Source organism: Schistocerca nitens, chromosome 3 (genome assembly GCF_023898315.1).
Source record: "Schistocerca nitens isolate TAMUIC-IGC-003100 chromosome 3, iqSchNite1.1, whole genome shotgun sequence".
Classification (NCBI taxonomy): Eukaryota; Metazoa; Arthropoda; class Insecta; order Orthoptera; family Acrididae; genus Schistocerca; species Schistocerca nitens.
Window position 1 is genome coordinate 648939899 of NC_064616.1, and position 17388 is coordinate 648957286.

Here is a 17388-nt window from a genome sequence, read left to right on the forward strand (position 1 = left end):
CTTTTTAGTACTGATCATCCATCTGGGGCCCTTAACAGGATACAATTAATAGAGAGAATGGCATCTTTCGTTACTGAGATACTCACCCAACTCCACAAGCAGATACTACAAGGGCAGTTGTGCATCATAAAAAAGTTTACCGATAAAAATCTAAGAGTGCATGTTCCAGGAAGAGTCAAGAGAAATAACACTTCCTTCTATATTATGTCTCGCAAGATAACCATGATGGCATTGTCAAAAACATCTGAGCTCATATGAAGGCTTACTTACTATCATTCATCCTGAGCACAATAGTGGTATGATGAACAGAGGTGAATGGATATAGAAATTAAAAAACTGAAAGGAATGAATAGTATTTATTATTTCTTCAATGATGTAAATGATAGTGGTGAACAACATACCCCTGCCACATGCTTATAGTGTCATTTGGAGTAAAGACGTAAATGTAGATGAACTGAACAGCTTTGGTGACAGGAGTGCTTCCTCTCCCCATGGCAACTCGTCTGACTAAACTGCCCATCTATTTATAATACTAGACCTGACACTCCTGAAACAATAGGATTCACATTCCATGCACTTACTGTGACTTTTCAATTGGTAATATTGCAAGGCAATGCTTCATGCAATGCAATGGGACAGTGCTTCTTGAATGTTAGACAATGATATAAACTGATAAGTTTTTCTCTACATTTTGGAGTCAATTATTAAATGTGCAGAAGCTATTAGCATCCTTGGTGTGAACCTATGATGTCATCTGTACCTGCACTCTTCCCAATCTACGCTTGTTATGTGCCCTTTTTTCAGTTTCCTTGTTTCAAAGTGGATAATATGTTCTTCAAATTGTTGTTGTTGTTATTGTTACTGTCATTGTGACAGTGGTGGTACTAGGTGTCATCATCAATTTAATTGATTCTGTCTTTCCTCTCCTGGTTTCAATGTTTTGAATCATATCATATGTTAGAAGGTGCAACAGGACATTTGTGGGTGTACTGGTTACTGCTTGGCCTTTAACGATCTAAATGGGAACATTAGTTTGCATTACAACCAATTACAATCTCATCCTTCTGAAATGAAAATGAAGATCATGTTTCAAAAGCTACTGAAAAATTCTCTGCAGCTGAATTCCATCAATCTATCTGGTGCTCACTCTTTACAGACAGAAGCAGTATTCATTTTTTCCAGACATGTGAGGTTTTCCACTATTTACTTTTGCTTTTTTACTTTGCTGCTTCTTTTGTAGTATCTTTGTCCAACTGACGGCAAGATTGCTGAGATATGACAAAAACTGACTCAGAAATCTACTACACTCTTACATATGGGACTCTGTTGACATTTGCCTAGAATGATTTAAGGAAACAATGAAAACTCTTGTTAGGTTGGCCCTTTCCATTTTATTAGTCTCTTTACAGAGGGAAGCATTACATGGGCCCACAAAGAAATGCATCTGAATCACAACATATCACACAAATTCTGCTTATCACCAGTATTCAAAACAGTGAATACATCACAAGTGAGAAACCTAATTAATTCTTATTAATACTGAGTTTGTGGAGTAAATTGGGTTAGCAGCACAGATATATAGAGTAAAACAAGGGCTACAGGAAGACATGTAGCCCCCAATCTATCATGAGATATGCAACTATGACACTTGGGTTATGTTAATAAGTCATACATTGTGCAGGGTATAGTGAGCTATGTCCTATCACTAGTGACTTGATCCACTTTCCTCTGTGGAGGCAAGAACAGTGAGTTGGGAATAGCATATCATGTCCCTTCTGCCTGGACTTCATATACTATATCCCGTGTGAATATTATCTCATTGTGAGACTAAATAATGTACAACAGGACTACCACTGACTGTTTTGGGCCTGTGCTTCACTACACAACTGGCAAACATAAAAGGCCAGGAACAGAGCCTACACAGGCAAGGTGTAATTTTGGCAGTGGTAGTCTTACTGGATATAACAAGCATACAACACACACTGTTTCTATATGTTAATCACATCACTTTATCGGCACAAATAAAAAATCCTGGATTGTCTGCCAAGAAAGAAGAAGCTGATGAGTAATGGGAAGATGCTGACATGTCTTTTAATAATATCAGTGTAATTACTTTCTTCTTAATGCAATAGCAAAAGCACTGCAGCATATGCCCCTTTTTATTTTGTAGTCATGTTGTGAGTAGATCCTAAAGAAACTGAAGGCATTCTTGAGTTGCGTGATTCTCTTGAAGACCTGCTTTAACACCTTATGAGATGACTGACAGGAAATAGTTCTGATGATGACCTGCCACCAAAAACAGAGAAAGTGACAATAATTATTTTGATGCTTCAGGCCTTAGTACAAGGTCATCCAATAAGTAAGTTTCCCTATTTTATTTCTCTGCAAAATAAACTGTACCCATGGCTTGAGCTGGTGAGTTTGAGTGATATCTCTTGACAATGTTCACACCGGCTTACAGTATTTTGCCGGTATGCTGCAAGTAAACATGGAGTTGCCCCCGCAAAGTGTGTCCACTTGTGAGCTGCACTCTGTCATTCATTTCTTTTTTGCTGCAAAAACAACTACCCCTTGTTGATATCCATCAGGAGTTCAGTTTGTGAAAGGATGTGAAGGTATGCATAACAAACCGTGGACAAAGAGGCCCACTACAGTGACATGGGGTGATGCCATTATTGCAATTCGCAACAGTGTGGAGGAAGATTGTTGTGTTACCATTGATAGCATCCTAATGCAGCTACCTCCAGGGGCTGTAACTGGATGCTCATCCATTGCAAAAATCTTGACAGACCATCTTCACTCCCACAAAGTCTGTGCAAGATGGGTGCCATGTTTGCTGAGTGATGTCTACAAGCTGCAATTGATGAATTTGGCCAGAATGTTTCTGGAAATGTATCTCAGAGAGGGAGATCTTCTCTTCAAATGGCTTGTCACTGCTGATAAGATGTGGGTCCATCATTCGACTCCTGAGACAAAGGTTGGTTGGTTGATTCAGGGGAGGGGACCAAACAGTGAGGTCATCAGACAAAACGTCAGGACACAGTGTGGAATAAACCTGGTGAAAGTGCCCCACTTTTGTCTCATAAAATTCTCTTACTTCATGACAATGCTCCACCTCATACAGCTTGACTGCCACAGGTGGATTTCAGAAGATTTGACTGAGAAGTGTTCCCACACCCTGAATGTTCTCCAGATCTTACCCCCCTTATTTTCTCATATTCCTCCAACTCAGAAACTCACAGGAGAGGTCATATTGAAAGCAAGCATTTCAATACCTATGAGGAAGTCACATCAACATTGAACAGCTGGTTACAGATACAGGACCCAACCTGGTATAAGACTGGTTTGGAAAAACATGTGTCATGTTACCCAAGATGGTTGGAAAAACATGGTAATTATGTAGAAAGAAAACAGGAGCATTCTAATATGTCAATCAAAATAGTTCAACATGATAAGCTGTGTGTATTTTTTTTAATATTAAATGAAATAAGGAAACTTACTTATCGGATCCCCTTGTAATTATCTGGAAGGTGAAGCAATTTCATCAATGTCACGTGAAGGTAGCAGATGCTGAGAAATTGAAGTAAATCTTACACTTAACAATAAAATGTAGATTGTAATAACTCACATACAGATCCTGATATTGATGTAAACAATGGGGACACAGATCTCCTGCAGAATACATTTATCAAGAGAAGCAAAACAAGAAAATATGTTTTAAAGTACAGTGTAGGAAAATTATGCATGAGCAGAAGCTTGTACAGTGTAACAAAGGCCAAATACTAAACAATGAAGGAAACAGTAAATATCAGTGTGTAAAAGTTTACCACTGGATGAATGCAGTAAAAAAATACTCAAGAAATATCTTGAATTATATTTGAGAGAAAAAATTGACACATAATCTAGGATGAATATGTACAACAGAAGAGTAGATCATGCTACTAGTTTGTGAGAGTTAATAGAAAGAAAGTAGATCAGCAAAAGAAATGAAAATAATATACTTAGACAAGTTTATGAGAAAAACTCCACTGACTATAAATAACTGAAAAATTGTCAACATCAGTTGTGGTTTTGAAGATATTTGGTGACAATGGAAGCTTTGTGGAAGCAGTTACTTAAAAAAAAGGAAGGAGTCTAAAGTAATGTATTTGGATACATATGCTGTATGGATCTTTGTTAAAAATTCAGCTATAGCAAACACAAAGTAGACAGAACCATCACCTCTCAGTGGTATAAATTTAAATTGCTTACACTTAACTAATGGCCATGGTGAAATGTGTGTGTGTGTCCCAGGAAAAAACTGAATTTCAGTGAGATGCCCTGAATTACAATAGGCAACAATGCTTCCTCAAGCTTCCAACTGTTGGAATGTTCCAGGTGATGTGCATATTTTCAATATGTTAAAATGTTGTAGATTTTTTAATATGTACAAGCAAAAGTAGAAATGCTACAAAATAACACAAAGAAGTTATTCATAAAAATTGCATATTTCTGCATGGGTTATAAAACACTTAGTTGGTTCCCCTTTCAAAATACTACATTATTTATCATTCACACTACTCTTCCAGGTCAGGGATTGTGCAAAAAACAATTAATTGTGACATTAAGTGACAGGAGGAATTAATTGCCAGATGACATAAATCACACACATGGTTGAGAGGAAGTGGTCGTGGTGGTGGTGGTGGTGGGGGGGGGGGGGGAGGTGAGGAGGGGGCTGGGTTGATGGGTTGAGTAGTAAAATGGGAGAGTAATGTTGGGAGCAAAAACATAGGGATATGATGATGTAAATTAAACTTTGATGGATACAGAGATAAAATGTTATGTTTGCAGGGCACATGATCTTTGAATTATTTCAGAAATATAACATCAGATGAGAAGTTCCAGGTGATGTGATAAAACTTGATATGTACCCCTTATTATCACACTCTGTTATGAACACTACCATATTAAGATAATCATTACTCATCAAAAAGTATATTTAATTACAGCTTGGACTTCACAAGGCATGGCCTGCATCTCAATAGGAAAGGGATGGGTAAATGGGCTGGATGCTAGCAAAATCTTTAGGGGTTGGAGGGGGGGAGCACTGAAACTCATGGGTGTACCTCTTCTTTATACTAAAATCAGTGTCCAGTGATTCAACATTGCATGAAATTAAGCTTAATAAGAAGCTCAGACAGGCAGGCACTACAGATGTTAAAATATTGCAAGATTCTCATAAAAGCACAATGAAAAATAATATTAGTATACTGCATCACAATATCAAGGGATTAAAAAACAAACTAGATGAGCTTCTGTTTTGTTTAGAATATTTAGAAGCTGAGGGTAGAATAGATGTACTACATCTGTCTGAACATCATATAGTCACAGATATGGAAAAGGTAAATATAGGTGGATATAAGCTTTCAGCACTTTATGGAGAGAGGAGCAGTTGCCATATATGTTGAAATTTATCATAGTCTGAAAAATTTAGAAACTAAAAAATGTTGTGTAGAGCAACACATAGAAGCATATGCATGTGAGCATAAACTAAATAATGGTACTTTTATAATTTTAGCTGTGTATGGAGCCCATTGTGAAATTTTAAGGTATTTTTGAAAAATTCTTTGTTGTGATATCTGTCAGACAGAGGGCAGCAAATTATTGTTTGTGGGGATTTCAATGTAGATTTTCTGAAAGAGTCTGATAGAAAACTTGACCTTGAAGTATTATTGGTTCTTTCAATTTGATATCAGTGGCTGATTTTCCTACCCAGGCGGTACAGGAAAGCAACAAACTGATAGATAATGTTTTGATAGACCAAGATAAGTTTAATCAAATAAAACTTTTTCTGTTAGGAATGGTCTGTCTGATCATGATTCACAGCTAATTACAGTATTTGATATAGCCCCATACAGTAATACAAAACAGTACTCCAAACTAGTGCATTCAATTAATGACTAAACAATTGCAAATTTTAGGGACAGTTTGCAACAGTTGGACTGAGATTAGGTGAATACGGAACCTGATGCTGATTTGAAATTTAACCTATTTCATGATACCTTTGTGAGTATATTTGGAAACAGTTTCTCCAAGAAAAAAGTGAAACATAATTGTAAGAAACCATCAAAAAAGTCATGACTTACAAAAGGGATAAAAATATCTTGTAAATCTATCTTATAGCTACGAGGAGTAATGATCCAGAAACAGTCAAACATTATAAAAACTACTGCAGTGCATTAAGAAAAGTTAGTAAAAAATCTAGAAATTGGTGCACTATGTTATAGATCGACACCTCTGATAACAAAATTAAAACATTTTGGGAAACAGGGCAACCGAAAGCACAGGATGAATGTATTTCTATCAAACTCAATGAAAAGTTTGTTAACAAAAAGTCAGAAGTAGAAAATATTTTCAACAATCTTTTTTAAGTGTTTTAGAGAAAATAGGATCCACCTATTCATTAGAAAATCCAAGGCAGTATATGGAAGGGGCCATACCTATGCAATTTGATAGAACTGAAATTTAACCAACCTCTCCCACTGAAATTAGGAAGATAATAAATTCACTCAAAAGTAAAAGTTTGCATGGTATTGATGGCATTTCCAACACAGTACTGAAATGAAACTTCCTGGCAGATTAAAACTGTGTGCTAGACTGAGACTCGAACTCAGGACCTTTGCATTTTGCAGGCAAGTGCTCTACCAACCGAGCTACCCAAGCACGATTCACAACCCATCCCTACAGCTTTACTTCTGCCACTGCCTCATCTCCTACTTTCCAAACTTCACAGAAGCTCTCCTGCGAAACTTCCAGAACTAGCACTCCTGGAAGAAAGGATATTGTGGAGACATGGCTTTGCCACAGCCTGGGAGATGTTTCCAGAATGAGATTTTCACTCTGCAGTGGAGTGTGCGCTGATATGAAGGTTCCTGGCAGATTAAAACTGTGTGCTGGACCAAGACTTGAACTCAGGACCACTGCCTTTCGCAGGCAAGTGTTCTACCAACAGAGCTATCCAAGCATGACTCACGACCCTTCCCCACAGCTTTGCTTCCACCAGTACCTCGTCCCCTACCTTCTAAACTTCACAGAAGCTCTCCTGCAAAACTTGCAGAACTAGTACTGCTGGAGAAAAGGATATTGTGGAGACATGACTTTGCTGCAGCCTGGGGGATGTTTCCAGAATTAGATTTTCACTCTGCAGTGGAGCGTGAACTGAAATGAAACTTCCGGCAGATTAAAACTGTGTGCTAGACTGAGACTCGAACTCAGGACCTTGCCTATTGCAGGCACTTGGTAGAGCACTTGTCCATGAAAGGCAAAGGTCCCTTCAACATCCTTGCAAGATTTTCAGACTGTTTCTGTCCACCCTGTATATTCTGCATGAAATACATCTTTCAGTATTTCCCAGACGTTTACCTGAGTTGACTTAGGAGAATATCATAGCAACCTACGTTAATTGTGGTATCTGCCTTGCAAAAGTAATTATGTGCATTAATTGTATAGTTAATTGAGTAATTAAGAGATAATACTGATCTACTAACCCTGAGAAAGGTATCTAAAGACCCATTTTCCATGTATTCAGTTATAATCATAACTGGGTTGGACTTCGTGACGACACCCTGCAAGAATATAACATTTGGGTGTTCGAACTGTCCCATAATGCTAGCTTCAGTCAGGAAGTCATTTCGTGCCTTGTCTGAGCTTCCAGGTTTCAATGTTTTTATTGCCACATCTATTTCCTGCCGGCCATCTGGTGATAATTTAAGCTTCCCACGACACACATCACCAAACTCTCCTCCACCTGAAAAGGAAATGAAAACTACATTATATAGCTAATACTTCACTTCCTCTTAGACCGTATACACAGAACAAGTCATATTCAAATATGTGATGGTCACATAAGTGAGCTGACAAACATATAAAGTTCACCACCACAAAATGGTCCTTTAACAATCCGTGGACAATACACCATATCAAAAATAATATGGACAACAATATAAGATAAAAAGTAATATGGTAGCATAAATCAGGCACTTTGGATCCAGGTAATGGTGGGAAATGGGCACAACTTAATGTTGCGATCTACAATACGTAAGTCAACAGTCAGTCTTTTTTGTTTTGTTTTGTTCTTTTTTCACATTTGTATTCATTTGCAGACCACAACTGATACTACTAGAAAAAACTGACGAAGGTTTTTTTTTCATATTTCACATAATAACTCATCAGCATGTGCTACATACACATTTTATGACAAAACTTGGGCTAATATAGATGAGAGCTAGAGAACTGCAAGGAGTAATAAAACATTTTAAAGGGAAACTACGTTAAGATAAGGGTGATGACACTTTAAGAAGATGCAAGCAATAAAACTAAAACAATGCTAAGTTTTTACAGACAATTAGATCAGAAAACTAAGAAGTGGTGTGGGGATTTCAATGCTAATATAGCTAACTGCAAACATACAAAGTATTAATTACTTAACCTCTTTTATTTTATTTCATATTTCTAGGTGAATATCCTAAACTCCATGTCTACTTCTCGTAGATTCTTTCAACAGTCCCCAAATACAGGTTTGTAATGTGACTGAATTTATTGCATATTCACAGGTAAAAGTATATTATTGGGCTTTCCAGTCCTTTTTTGCTGATAAAACTTGATCTCTACTTTGCTCCTTTATTAAAGTCCATGATGTGTGTAATAGATCTGCAAATTTATTTATTTATCTTTGGGGATGGTGGTGCTTATGAGTTCTGTTACAGGGGAAGGGGGTTGCTTGTGTTTACTACATCTTATGATGTAAATGGAAATTTCAATCTATATCAAATTGTGCAATGAGTGGCATAGAAAGCTTACATGGTGCCAATCCAAAGTTGTGATGGAGTACAAAAACCATAAGTAATGAACTAGTAAAACTGCAGAGTTTGAATTAATATTGTAAATGTATCTCATTCCTCCATTTAAGTTTCTTCAGTTATTTAATTTTTATTTAATTTTAAATGAATGTGGTTCTGTTTCACTCATTGTAGCTTTGCATAATTTTAAAACTATTTTTATACTGGAATTCTCATTACTGGTGTACATTGTGAAACATTAGGTTTCAGTTTCAATCGAAATTTTATGCCAGTTCATTTCCTATTGGAATTCTCAATTCTTCTTGTCTACAACATAATTAATTTACTATCTTTACACACAATAGTATCCACATTTATGCATACAGGACAAACGCACAGGTGACTTCAGTCAATGGAGTGTTATCAACACAGTGCAACAATTAGTCAAGTGGAGTCTCCCCTCAGTTCCCATTTTAGTTCATTGTGGAGCTCCTTGACAAAGAGGTTGCAAAACTTATCAACGTATTGTCAATTATGAACATTCCAAAAAAATGAACATAAATGATAATCCTTGATTTTCTATTTAAGTAAAGATGAGAAAATGACTACTGGAGGCATTACTAAATATTTAAATTAACTTTATTTATTATTTTACTTGTAGTTTATTCACAGTAACTAAATTAGGACAAATATATACTGGGAACATACAACCTGCAAATCATCTCACAGTTTGTACATGACGCAGAAAGTTTTGTTCAGATGCCAACAACAATAGCTATTGTTATACAAAAATGAGGCTTCCTTGTCAGTTCAAGATTACTCTGTATATGGTTGACAACACAAGAAGATTTCATCAAGGTAAACAACAGTCAACAGTCCATCCTCACATTCCCATATTTTTTAGTATAATCGAAAATTCAGTACATATCTTTGTTGCACCTTGGTAATTTTCCTTTCAAAATGTTTAACAATATATATATAAGAGCAGATAAGAAAAAAGCAAATAAGAAAATAAGAGCAAACTGTGTTATCAACACATAGCTAACACAAACAAATTATAATTCGTAGATTGGCAATCACTTACTGGGAATAGTCACAGCTGTTAAATATACAAGAGTATTCATCCAAGTGTGATTTAAAGTACAATGACCATATAAAATTAGTTATATGAAAGATAGAAGCCAGACTGAGACTCACTGGAATATGTAGGAAATGTATTCTCACCAAGGAGGTAACTGAACAAAAACCCCATTAAATTGATTCTTGAGTATTTCTTATCGGCCTGGGGTGTTTACCAGGGCAGATTGAAAGAGGAGATAGACAAGATCCACAGAAGAGCAGCAAATTTTGCCCCAAGTTTGTTTAGTAGGCATGAAAATTTCACATAGTTGCCTATTCAGTTCCAGTTGCAGACATTGCAGTACAGGTGTTTTGCTTCATAGAGAAGTTTACTATTAAAATTCCAAAGTTCAGAAATAGGCATTTCATGTAATGATTCAGAGAAATTATAGCTCTTAATAAGATTTAGTGGCATTTGTTCTTCCTGCACATCTTTCATGAATGTAAAGGGAAAGATGGGGCAATGATAGTGGTATACCAAGTACCACCTATCACACCATGAAGAGGCTTTTGGTGTACAGATGCAGATGTTGCCATGGTTGAGCTTTTATGTAATATTTAAACATATTGTCTATATTTTATGGAAATATCTGAACACAACACGCATCCATTTTGACTAGAACCTGTATCAACTCTCTATACCGCAAAGGAAAAATATTCAGAAGTTGGTAGGAGATTTGGTGTGAGACACAACACTTGTTGTGACTCATGAGCTCATTCATTGGCTGATTTTCAAATAACAGCTAGTTCTTTGTGTAGAAGTATCACCAGTTTTTTTGTTTTAATTAACATAATACGTATAAGCTTTTGCATTTATTTTTTCTAATGATTGTGAAAACAGTAGTGCCAGTTGCCAGAATGTCAGGTACAACATAAGAAAACTGTTAGATTACATGGTGACAAGGGGTTGGCCAGTACTTAACTAGAGGAGGTAAATTTCAAACGCTCTGCACAGAAACACTTAAAAGCACAAAAAATATTGCAAGTTTTTAATTATTTTATGTTCCTTCCTCGAGGATGAAAAGGGACTGGTTGTGGAAGGTTGAAAAGAAGAGACTCAGTAGTCAGGCCACAGGTGGAGAGGGACCTACATATTGTGAGGACAAGAGGAAACAAAAGTGAAGAGGAATGCCTCAGAAAAAGAGATAGAGGGAGAGAATGAATTGTGTGTGTGTGTGTGTGTGTGTGTGTGTGTGTGTGTGTACGCGCACACACGTGTTTCAAAGCTAAGTTCTATGCCAACATCAATTATGAGAAGCAAAAAAGGTACAGAGTGAGCTGAGGAAAGCTGACAAAGAGATGGGGAGGCAAATCAGTACACAGAGTGGGGGGAAAAGATGTGGATTTAAAAAGAAAATGAGTAAATAATGAAATTCAACCACTGGGAACAAATGGACGAAATTGTCAACAGAGGTTGTCCAGGAAGGTAGTTGGGCATGTTGGAGAGCAAGATTCAATTTCTGGAATTAATGGCAACTAAGTCAGTGCATCCAAATGACCAGTGTGCTTTATGTGGCATTCTGATATCATACAGTCACATTGTAGACTATGCTCAGATACTGAATACTACGTGTTTCCTAACGGTACAGTTCTTGTGTGTTAATTCATGCTCTTAGCCAGTTTGATAGTGGTCATTCCTACATACAATGTGGTACAGTCAACACATTTTAGTTGTTAAAACAACAAAAGTGGTTTCACAAGTTGCTCTACCTTTAATGTTGTAGGATTTACCAGTGGAGTAAGTGGTTGTGGTTGGGTTCTTGGGTAACATTTTAAAGTGGGCATAATTGGAGGGGTAAGAATACTGGTCTAAGAGTGTCATATGTTTTGACAAGAATGTTATGGAGGTTAGGAGAGTGATGGAAGGTGACAGATGGTGGTGTAAGGAGCATATCGGGGAGAGATGACCTCATTTGAGGGCTAGATCTGAGAAAGCCACAGCCATGGTTGAGTAATATATTGAGGCATTCGAAACATGAGTGGCACAAGATGAAAAGGCAGTAACTTCTGCAGTTTTTGGAAGTGGGAGCTATATTCTTTGGGGGTGAGAGGAGGATAATGCCTGGGAAATTTTTTTGTGATAAAGATCTATGAAGTATTTGCAGAAGAGAAAAGACTGGGAGAGGTTGTTGGTATAGACGTTGTGGAATTTGATGCTGGGGAAGATATATTTGCCACAGGTGCCTAGGTTTTACAGGGATGGAGCATTTGATTTAGAAAATGTGGCAGCAATTAAAGGCATAGTCGGCAATAAAAGTTTTAAAATAAAGACTCTAAGGGTATCAAATGAGATATCAACAATTTTGAGAATTTCAAGAGACACTGACATGCTACAATAGATGTTCAAAAACTGGATTCTAGAGATTCCTATAAACATGTGTTGTTTGTAAATGGATGATAAATTTGAAGTGAGGCACAACACTAATAGGTCTTTTCATTTAGTCTATAATAAAACTACTAATGAGCAAAAAAATTAAAAGAAAATTATTTTCTGCAACTTTATCTTGTGTTTCCAACATTGGGGGAACATTGGAACTAGGCAGTTCCCTTCCCAATTTCAGCCCCTTGTAACACATACTTTACCCCCATTTAACATGGAAGCAACCTATGAACTGAACTATATATACCCTCAACCTGAATGGTAAGTCAAATGCTATTTTTCTCAAAAAGAGTTCACAAAGAATCATGAGTAGCCAGCCAGAAACAAATTACACTGCTGGCCATTAAAATTGTTACACCAAGAAGAAATGCAGATGATAAACGGGTATTCATTGGACAAATATATTATACTAGAACTGACATGTGATTACATTTTCACGCAATTTGTGAGAGATCTGGAGAATGTGCTGGCCAGGGCAGCAGTCGAACATTTTCTGTATCCAGAAAGGCCTGTACAGGACATGGAACATGTGGTAGTGCATTATCCTGCTGAAATGTAGGGTTTCACAGAGATCGAATGACGGGTAGAGCCATGGGTCATAACACATCTGAAATGTAATGTCCACTGTTCAAAACGACGTCAATGCGAAGAAGAGGTGACCGAGACGTGTAACCAATGGCACCCCATACCATCACGCCGGGTGATACGCCAGTATGGCGATGACAAATACATGCTTCCAATGTGCATTCACCGCGATGTCGCCAAACACGGATGAGACCATCATGATGCTGTAAACAGGACCTGTATTCATCTGAAGAAATGATGTTTTGCCATTTGTGCACCCAGATTCGTCGTTGGCGCAGGCGCTCCTGTCTGTGATGCAGCGTCAAGGGTAACCGCAGCGATGGTCTCTGAGCTGATAGTCCATGCTGCTGCAAATGTCGTTGAACTGTTCGTGCAGGTGGTTGTTGTCTTGCAAATGTCCCTATCTGCTGACTCAGGGATTGAGTTGTGGCTGCACGATCTGTTACAGCCATGCGGATAAGATGCCTGTCATCTCGACTGCTAGTGATACGAGGCCATTGGGATCCAGCACGGCGTTCCGTACAACCCTCCTGAACCCACTGATTCCATATTCTGCCAAATGTCATTGGATCTCGACCAACGCGAGCAGCAATGTCGTGATAAGATAACCCGCAATTGCGATAGGCTACAATAAGACCATTATCAAAGTCGGAAACATGATGGCACGCATTTCTCCTCCTTACACGAGGCATCACAACAACGTTTCACAAGGCAACGCCGGTCAACTGCTGTTTTTGTATGAGAAATTGGTTGGAAACTTTCCTCATGTCAGCACGTTGTAGGTGTCGCCACCAGCGCCAACCTTGTGTGAATGCTCTGAAAAGCTAATCATTTGCATATCACAGCATCTTCTTCCTGTAGGTTAAATTTCGTTCCTGTAGCACGTCATCTTTGTGATGTAGCAATTTTAATGGCCAGTAGTGTACATACAAGAAGCGAATCCTCCAACTGGCAGGACATGAGAGACATTCTTATGGTAAATTACAGTAATAGAACTACAGACTACAATCACTGTAAAATGTTCAGTGCTTACCAAGGAAGCAGCAAGGTGATCCTACAGTGAGAAAACAGAGTCAGTAAACTGTAGCAACAGTTTCAAGAAAGTAATTACACAGTCGTGGCCAGTCATGCTTAAGGAAATCTAATACTTATTTGACAACTTGTTATCCTGTACCCATACAAGTTGAGACAAGGGTGCAAACCATGGTTAAGGCCTGCAGAGAAGGTATTAAATATGCACAAGTAGTAGATGTAGAAATGTCAGACGAAATGGCTACCAATTCAATGACAGACAGAGAGGTTACAGAACGTCTCCTCTGGGAACCATTATATACAAATACCCACAGAACAGGAATTTTGGAAAGATTAACCATGTCACTCAGGAAGGTCAATATGATAGGTATTTAAGATAAATACAAGGGACTGAGAGCGTTTATTCAAATTCCAAAAGGAAAAGCTGACTTTGCGTTTCAGCACAGCCCCTTGCACATGGGATCCTCCTCCCACTCTCTGTAAGTCAGCTCTTTGTTTGTTCCATATCCTGTGATACTGTCACAACAAGGATCACTGGAACAAGAAATAAATAAATCTGTTAAGAATATATTCAAGGTCGTTACATGCTAGCCTCCTTATTTACCAGGGGTTTTTGCCCAAGTATAGACACTGCTGTATCCTACAGAGGAATACCAATTCATTTCAGCACCACATTTACGGCAATGAAGGTATGTTTTGAATTCAGGACTTTTGCAAACCACAAAACTCATATGCCTTACCTCTACCCTCATCACTAAAAGATCATTGTTAAGGTAGTTCATATATTGTGGCAGTAATGTAATACAGATAGTCCTACAAGGTAGTATGAAGAAGAGAACAAATCAATCACAGGCATTTAAGCTACACTCAGACTTGTGGAGTGTAAGATGTGTGTCATTCCTCAGTACTTCATTTGACTGCTTACTCTATGCAGTGTACATAAATGGTGATCTTCAATTGTTTGTTACAAGCTTTCACATTCATTAATAACACAAGCATCATTATACAGTGTGCAAATTCATCGGGTTTGGATATAATTAACAGCAGAAGAAGGCTGCATAAAATATGTTGTTCTCTGGATGAAATATGAACTGAACTGTAATTAACATTTTGTTATGTTACACTAACTGAACTGTTTACTTTTAGATAAATACAATGGATGTTTTTCACTTTCATTCACTGTTTACTTTTTATTTATTTATTTATTTATTTTATTTATTTACACGTCAAGTTCCGCGAGACCAAATTGAGGAGTAAATCTCTATAGTCATGGAAAGTGTCAATACATGAAATTACGACTTAAAAGTAATTACAGATAAAATAAAATGTTTATGAACCCAAAAAATTCAAGCCATAAGTTTAAGTAAATGCAATCAACAATATGACAAGAATCAGCTTAATTTTTCAAGGAACTCCTCGACAGAATAAAAGGAGTGACCCATGAGGAAACTCTTCAGTTTCGATTTGAAAGCGTACGGATTACTGCTAAGATTTTTGAATTCTAGTGGTAGCTTATTGAAAATGGGCGCAGCAGTATACTGCACATCTTTCTGCACAAGAGTTAAGGAAGTCCGATCCAAATGCAGGTTTGATTTCTGCCAAGTATTAACTGAGTGAAAGCTGCTTATTCCTGGGAATAAGCAAACATTGTTAACAAGAAATGACAGTAAGGAGGCCAATGTCAAAATACCCAGACTCGTGAACAGGGGTTGACAAGAGGTTTGTCAACTTACACCACTTATTGCCCGAACTGCCCGTTTCTGAGCCATAGATATCGTTTTAGAATGGGAAGAGTTACCCCAAAATATAATACCATATGACATAAGCGAATGGAAATAAGAAAAGTAGATTAATTTTGGTGTCAAACGATCATTCACTTTAGATACTTTTCAAATAGTAAAAATGGCAGCATTAGGTCTTTGAACAAGGTCCTGAATGTGGGCTTTATACGACAGTTTACTATCTATCTGAACACCTAGAAATTTGAACTGTTCAGTTTCACTAATCATATGCCCATTCTGTGAAATTAAACATCAGGTTATGTTGAATTGAGTGTTAGAAACTGTAAAAACTGAGTCTTACATTGATTACCCTAGCTATTCACAATATACATAAATGACCTTGTGGATAACATCGGAAGTTCACTGAGGCTTTTTTCGGATGATGCTGTAGTATATCGAGAGGTTGTAACAATGGAAAATTGTAGTGAAATGCAGGAGGACTGCAACAAATCGATGCATGGTGCAGGGAATGGTAATTGAATCTCAATGTAGACAAGTGTAATGTGCTGAGAATACACAGAAAGAAAGATCCTTTATCATTTAGCTACAATATAGCAGGTCAGCAACTGGAAGCAGTTAATTTCCATAAATTATCTGGGAGTAGGCATTAGGAGTGATTTAAAATGGAATGATCATATAAAGTTGATCGTCGGTAAAGCAGATGCTGGACTCCGATTCATTGGAAGAATCCTAAGGAAATGCAATCCGAAAACAAAGGAAGTAGGTTACAGTACACTTGTTCGCCCACTACTTGAATATTTCTCAGCAGTGTGGGATCCGAGATAGAGAAGATCCAAAGGAGAGCAGCGTGCTTCGTTGCGGGATCGTTCGGTAATCGCGAGAGCGTTACGGAGATGATGGATAAACTCCAGTGGAAGACTTTGCAGGAGAGACACTCAGTAGCTCTGTACGGGCTTTTGTTGAAGTTTCGAGACCATACCTTCACTGAGGAGTCAAGCAGTATATTGCTCCCTCCTACGTATATCTCGCAGAGATCATGAGGATAAAATCAGAGAGATTAGAGCCCACACGGAGGCATACTGATAATCTTTCTTTCCACGAACAATACGAGACTGGATTAGAAGGGAGAACCGATAGAGGTACTCAAAGTACCCTCCGCCACACACCATCAGGTGGCTTGCAGAGTATGGATGTAGATGTAGATGTAGATTTAGTGTTAGTTTATTTTCTACAAACCAAGAGCTTATGCCATTAACTGCACTATTTGACACCAAGCCAATGTTGCACACAACATCCTTTACTATCAAGCTAGTGTCATCAACAAATAGAAATATTTTAGAGTTACCCGTAATACTAGAGTGCATATCATTTATATAAATAAGGAACAGGAGTGGCCCCAACACTGATCCCTGGGACACCCCCCACTTGACTGTACCCCACTCAGACCCCACATCACAGCCATTCTCAACACTGTGAATTATGTCCTTTTGCTGTCTGTTGTTAAAGTAAGAGGTGAACCAATTGTGAGCTACTCCCCGTGTTATGTAATGGTCCAACTTCTAGAGCAATATTTTGTGATCAACACAATCAAACGCCTTAATTAAATCAAAAAATATGCCTAGCATTCGGAACCTTTTGTTAAACCCATCCAGTACCTCACAGAGAAAACAGAATATAGCATTTTCAGTTGTTAAACAACTTCTAAACCCGAACT

General features: G+C 37.7%; 1 protein-coding gene across 7 annotated transcripts in view; it reads right to left on the reverse strand.

The window, feature by feature from the left end:
* The window catches only part of LOC126248609 (ephrin type-B receptor 1-B), a 364329-nt gene that overhangs the window by 47660 nt on the left and 299281 nt on the right, over positions 1–17388 (reverse strand). For all 7 annotated transcript variants that reach the window (XM_049949753.1, XM_049949752.1, XM_049949749.1 and 4 more), the window contains one exon: positions 7527–7786. In XM_049949753.1, the coding sequence (XP_049805710.1) occupies positions 7527–7786 (260 nt within the window). The remainder of the gene's footprint in view (positions 1–7526; positions 7787–17388) is intronic.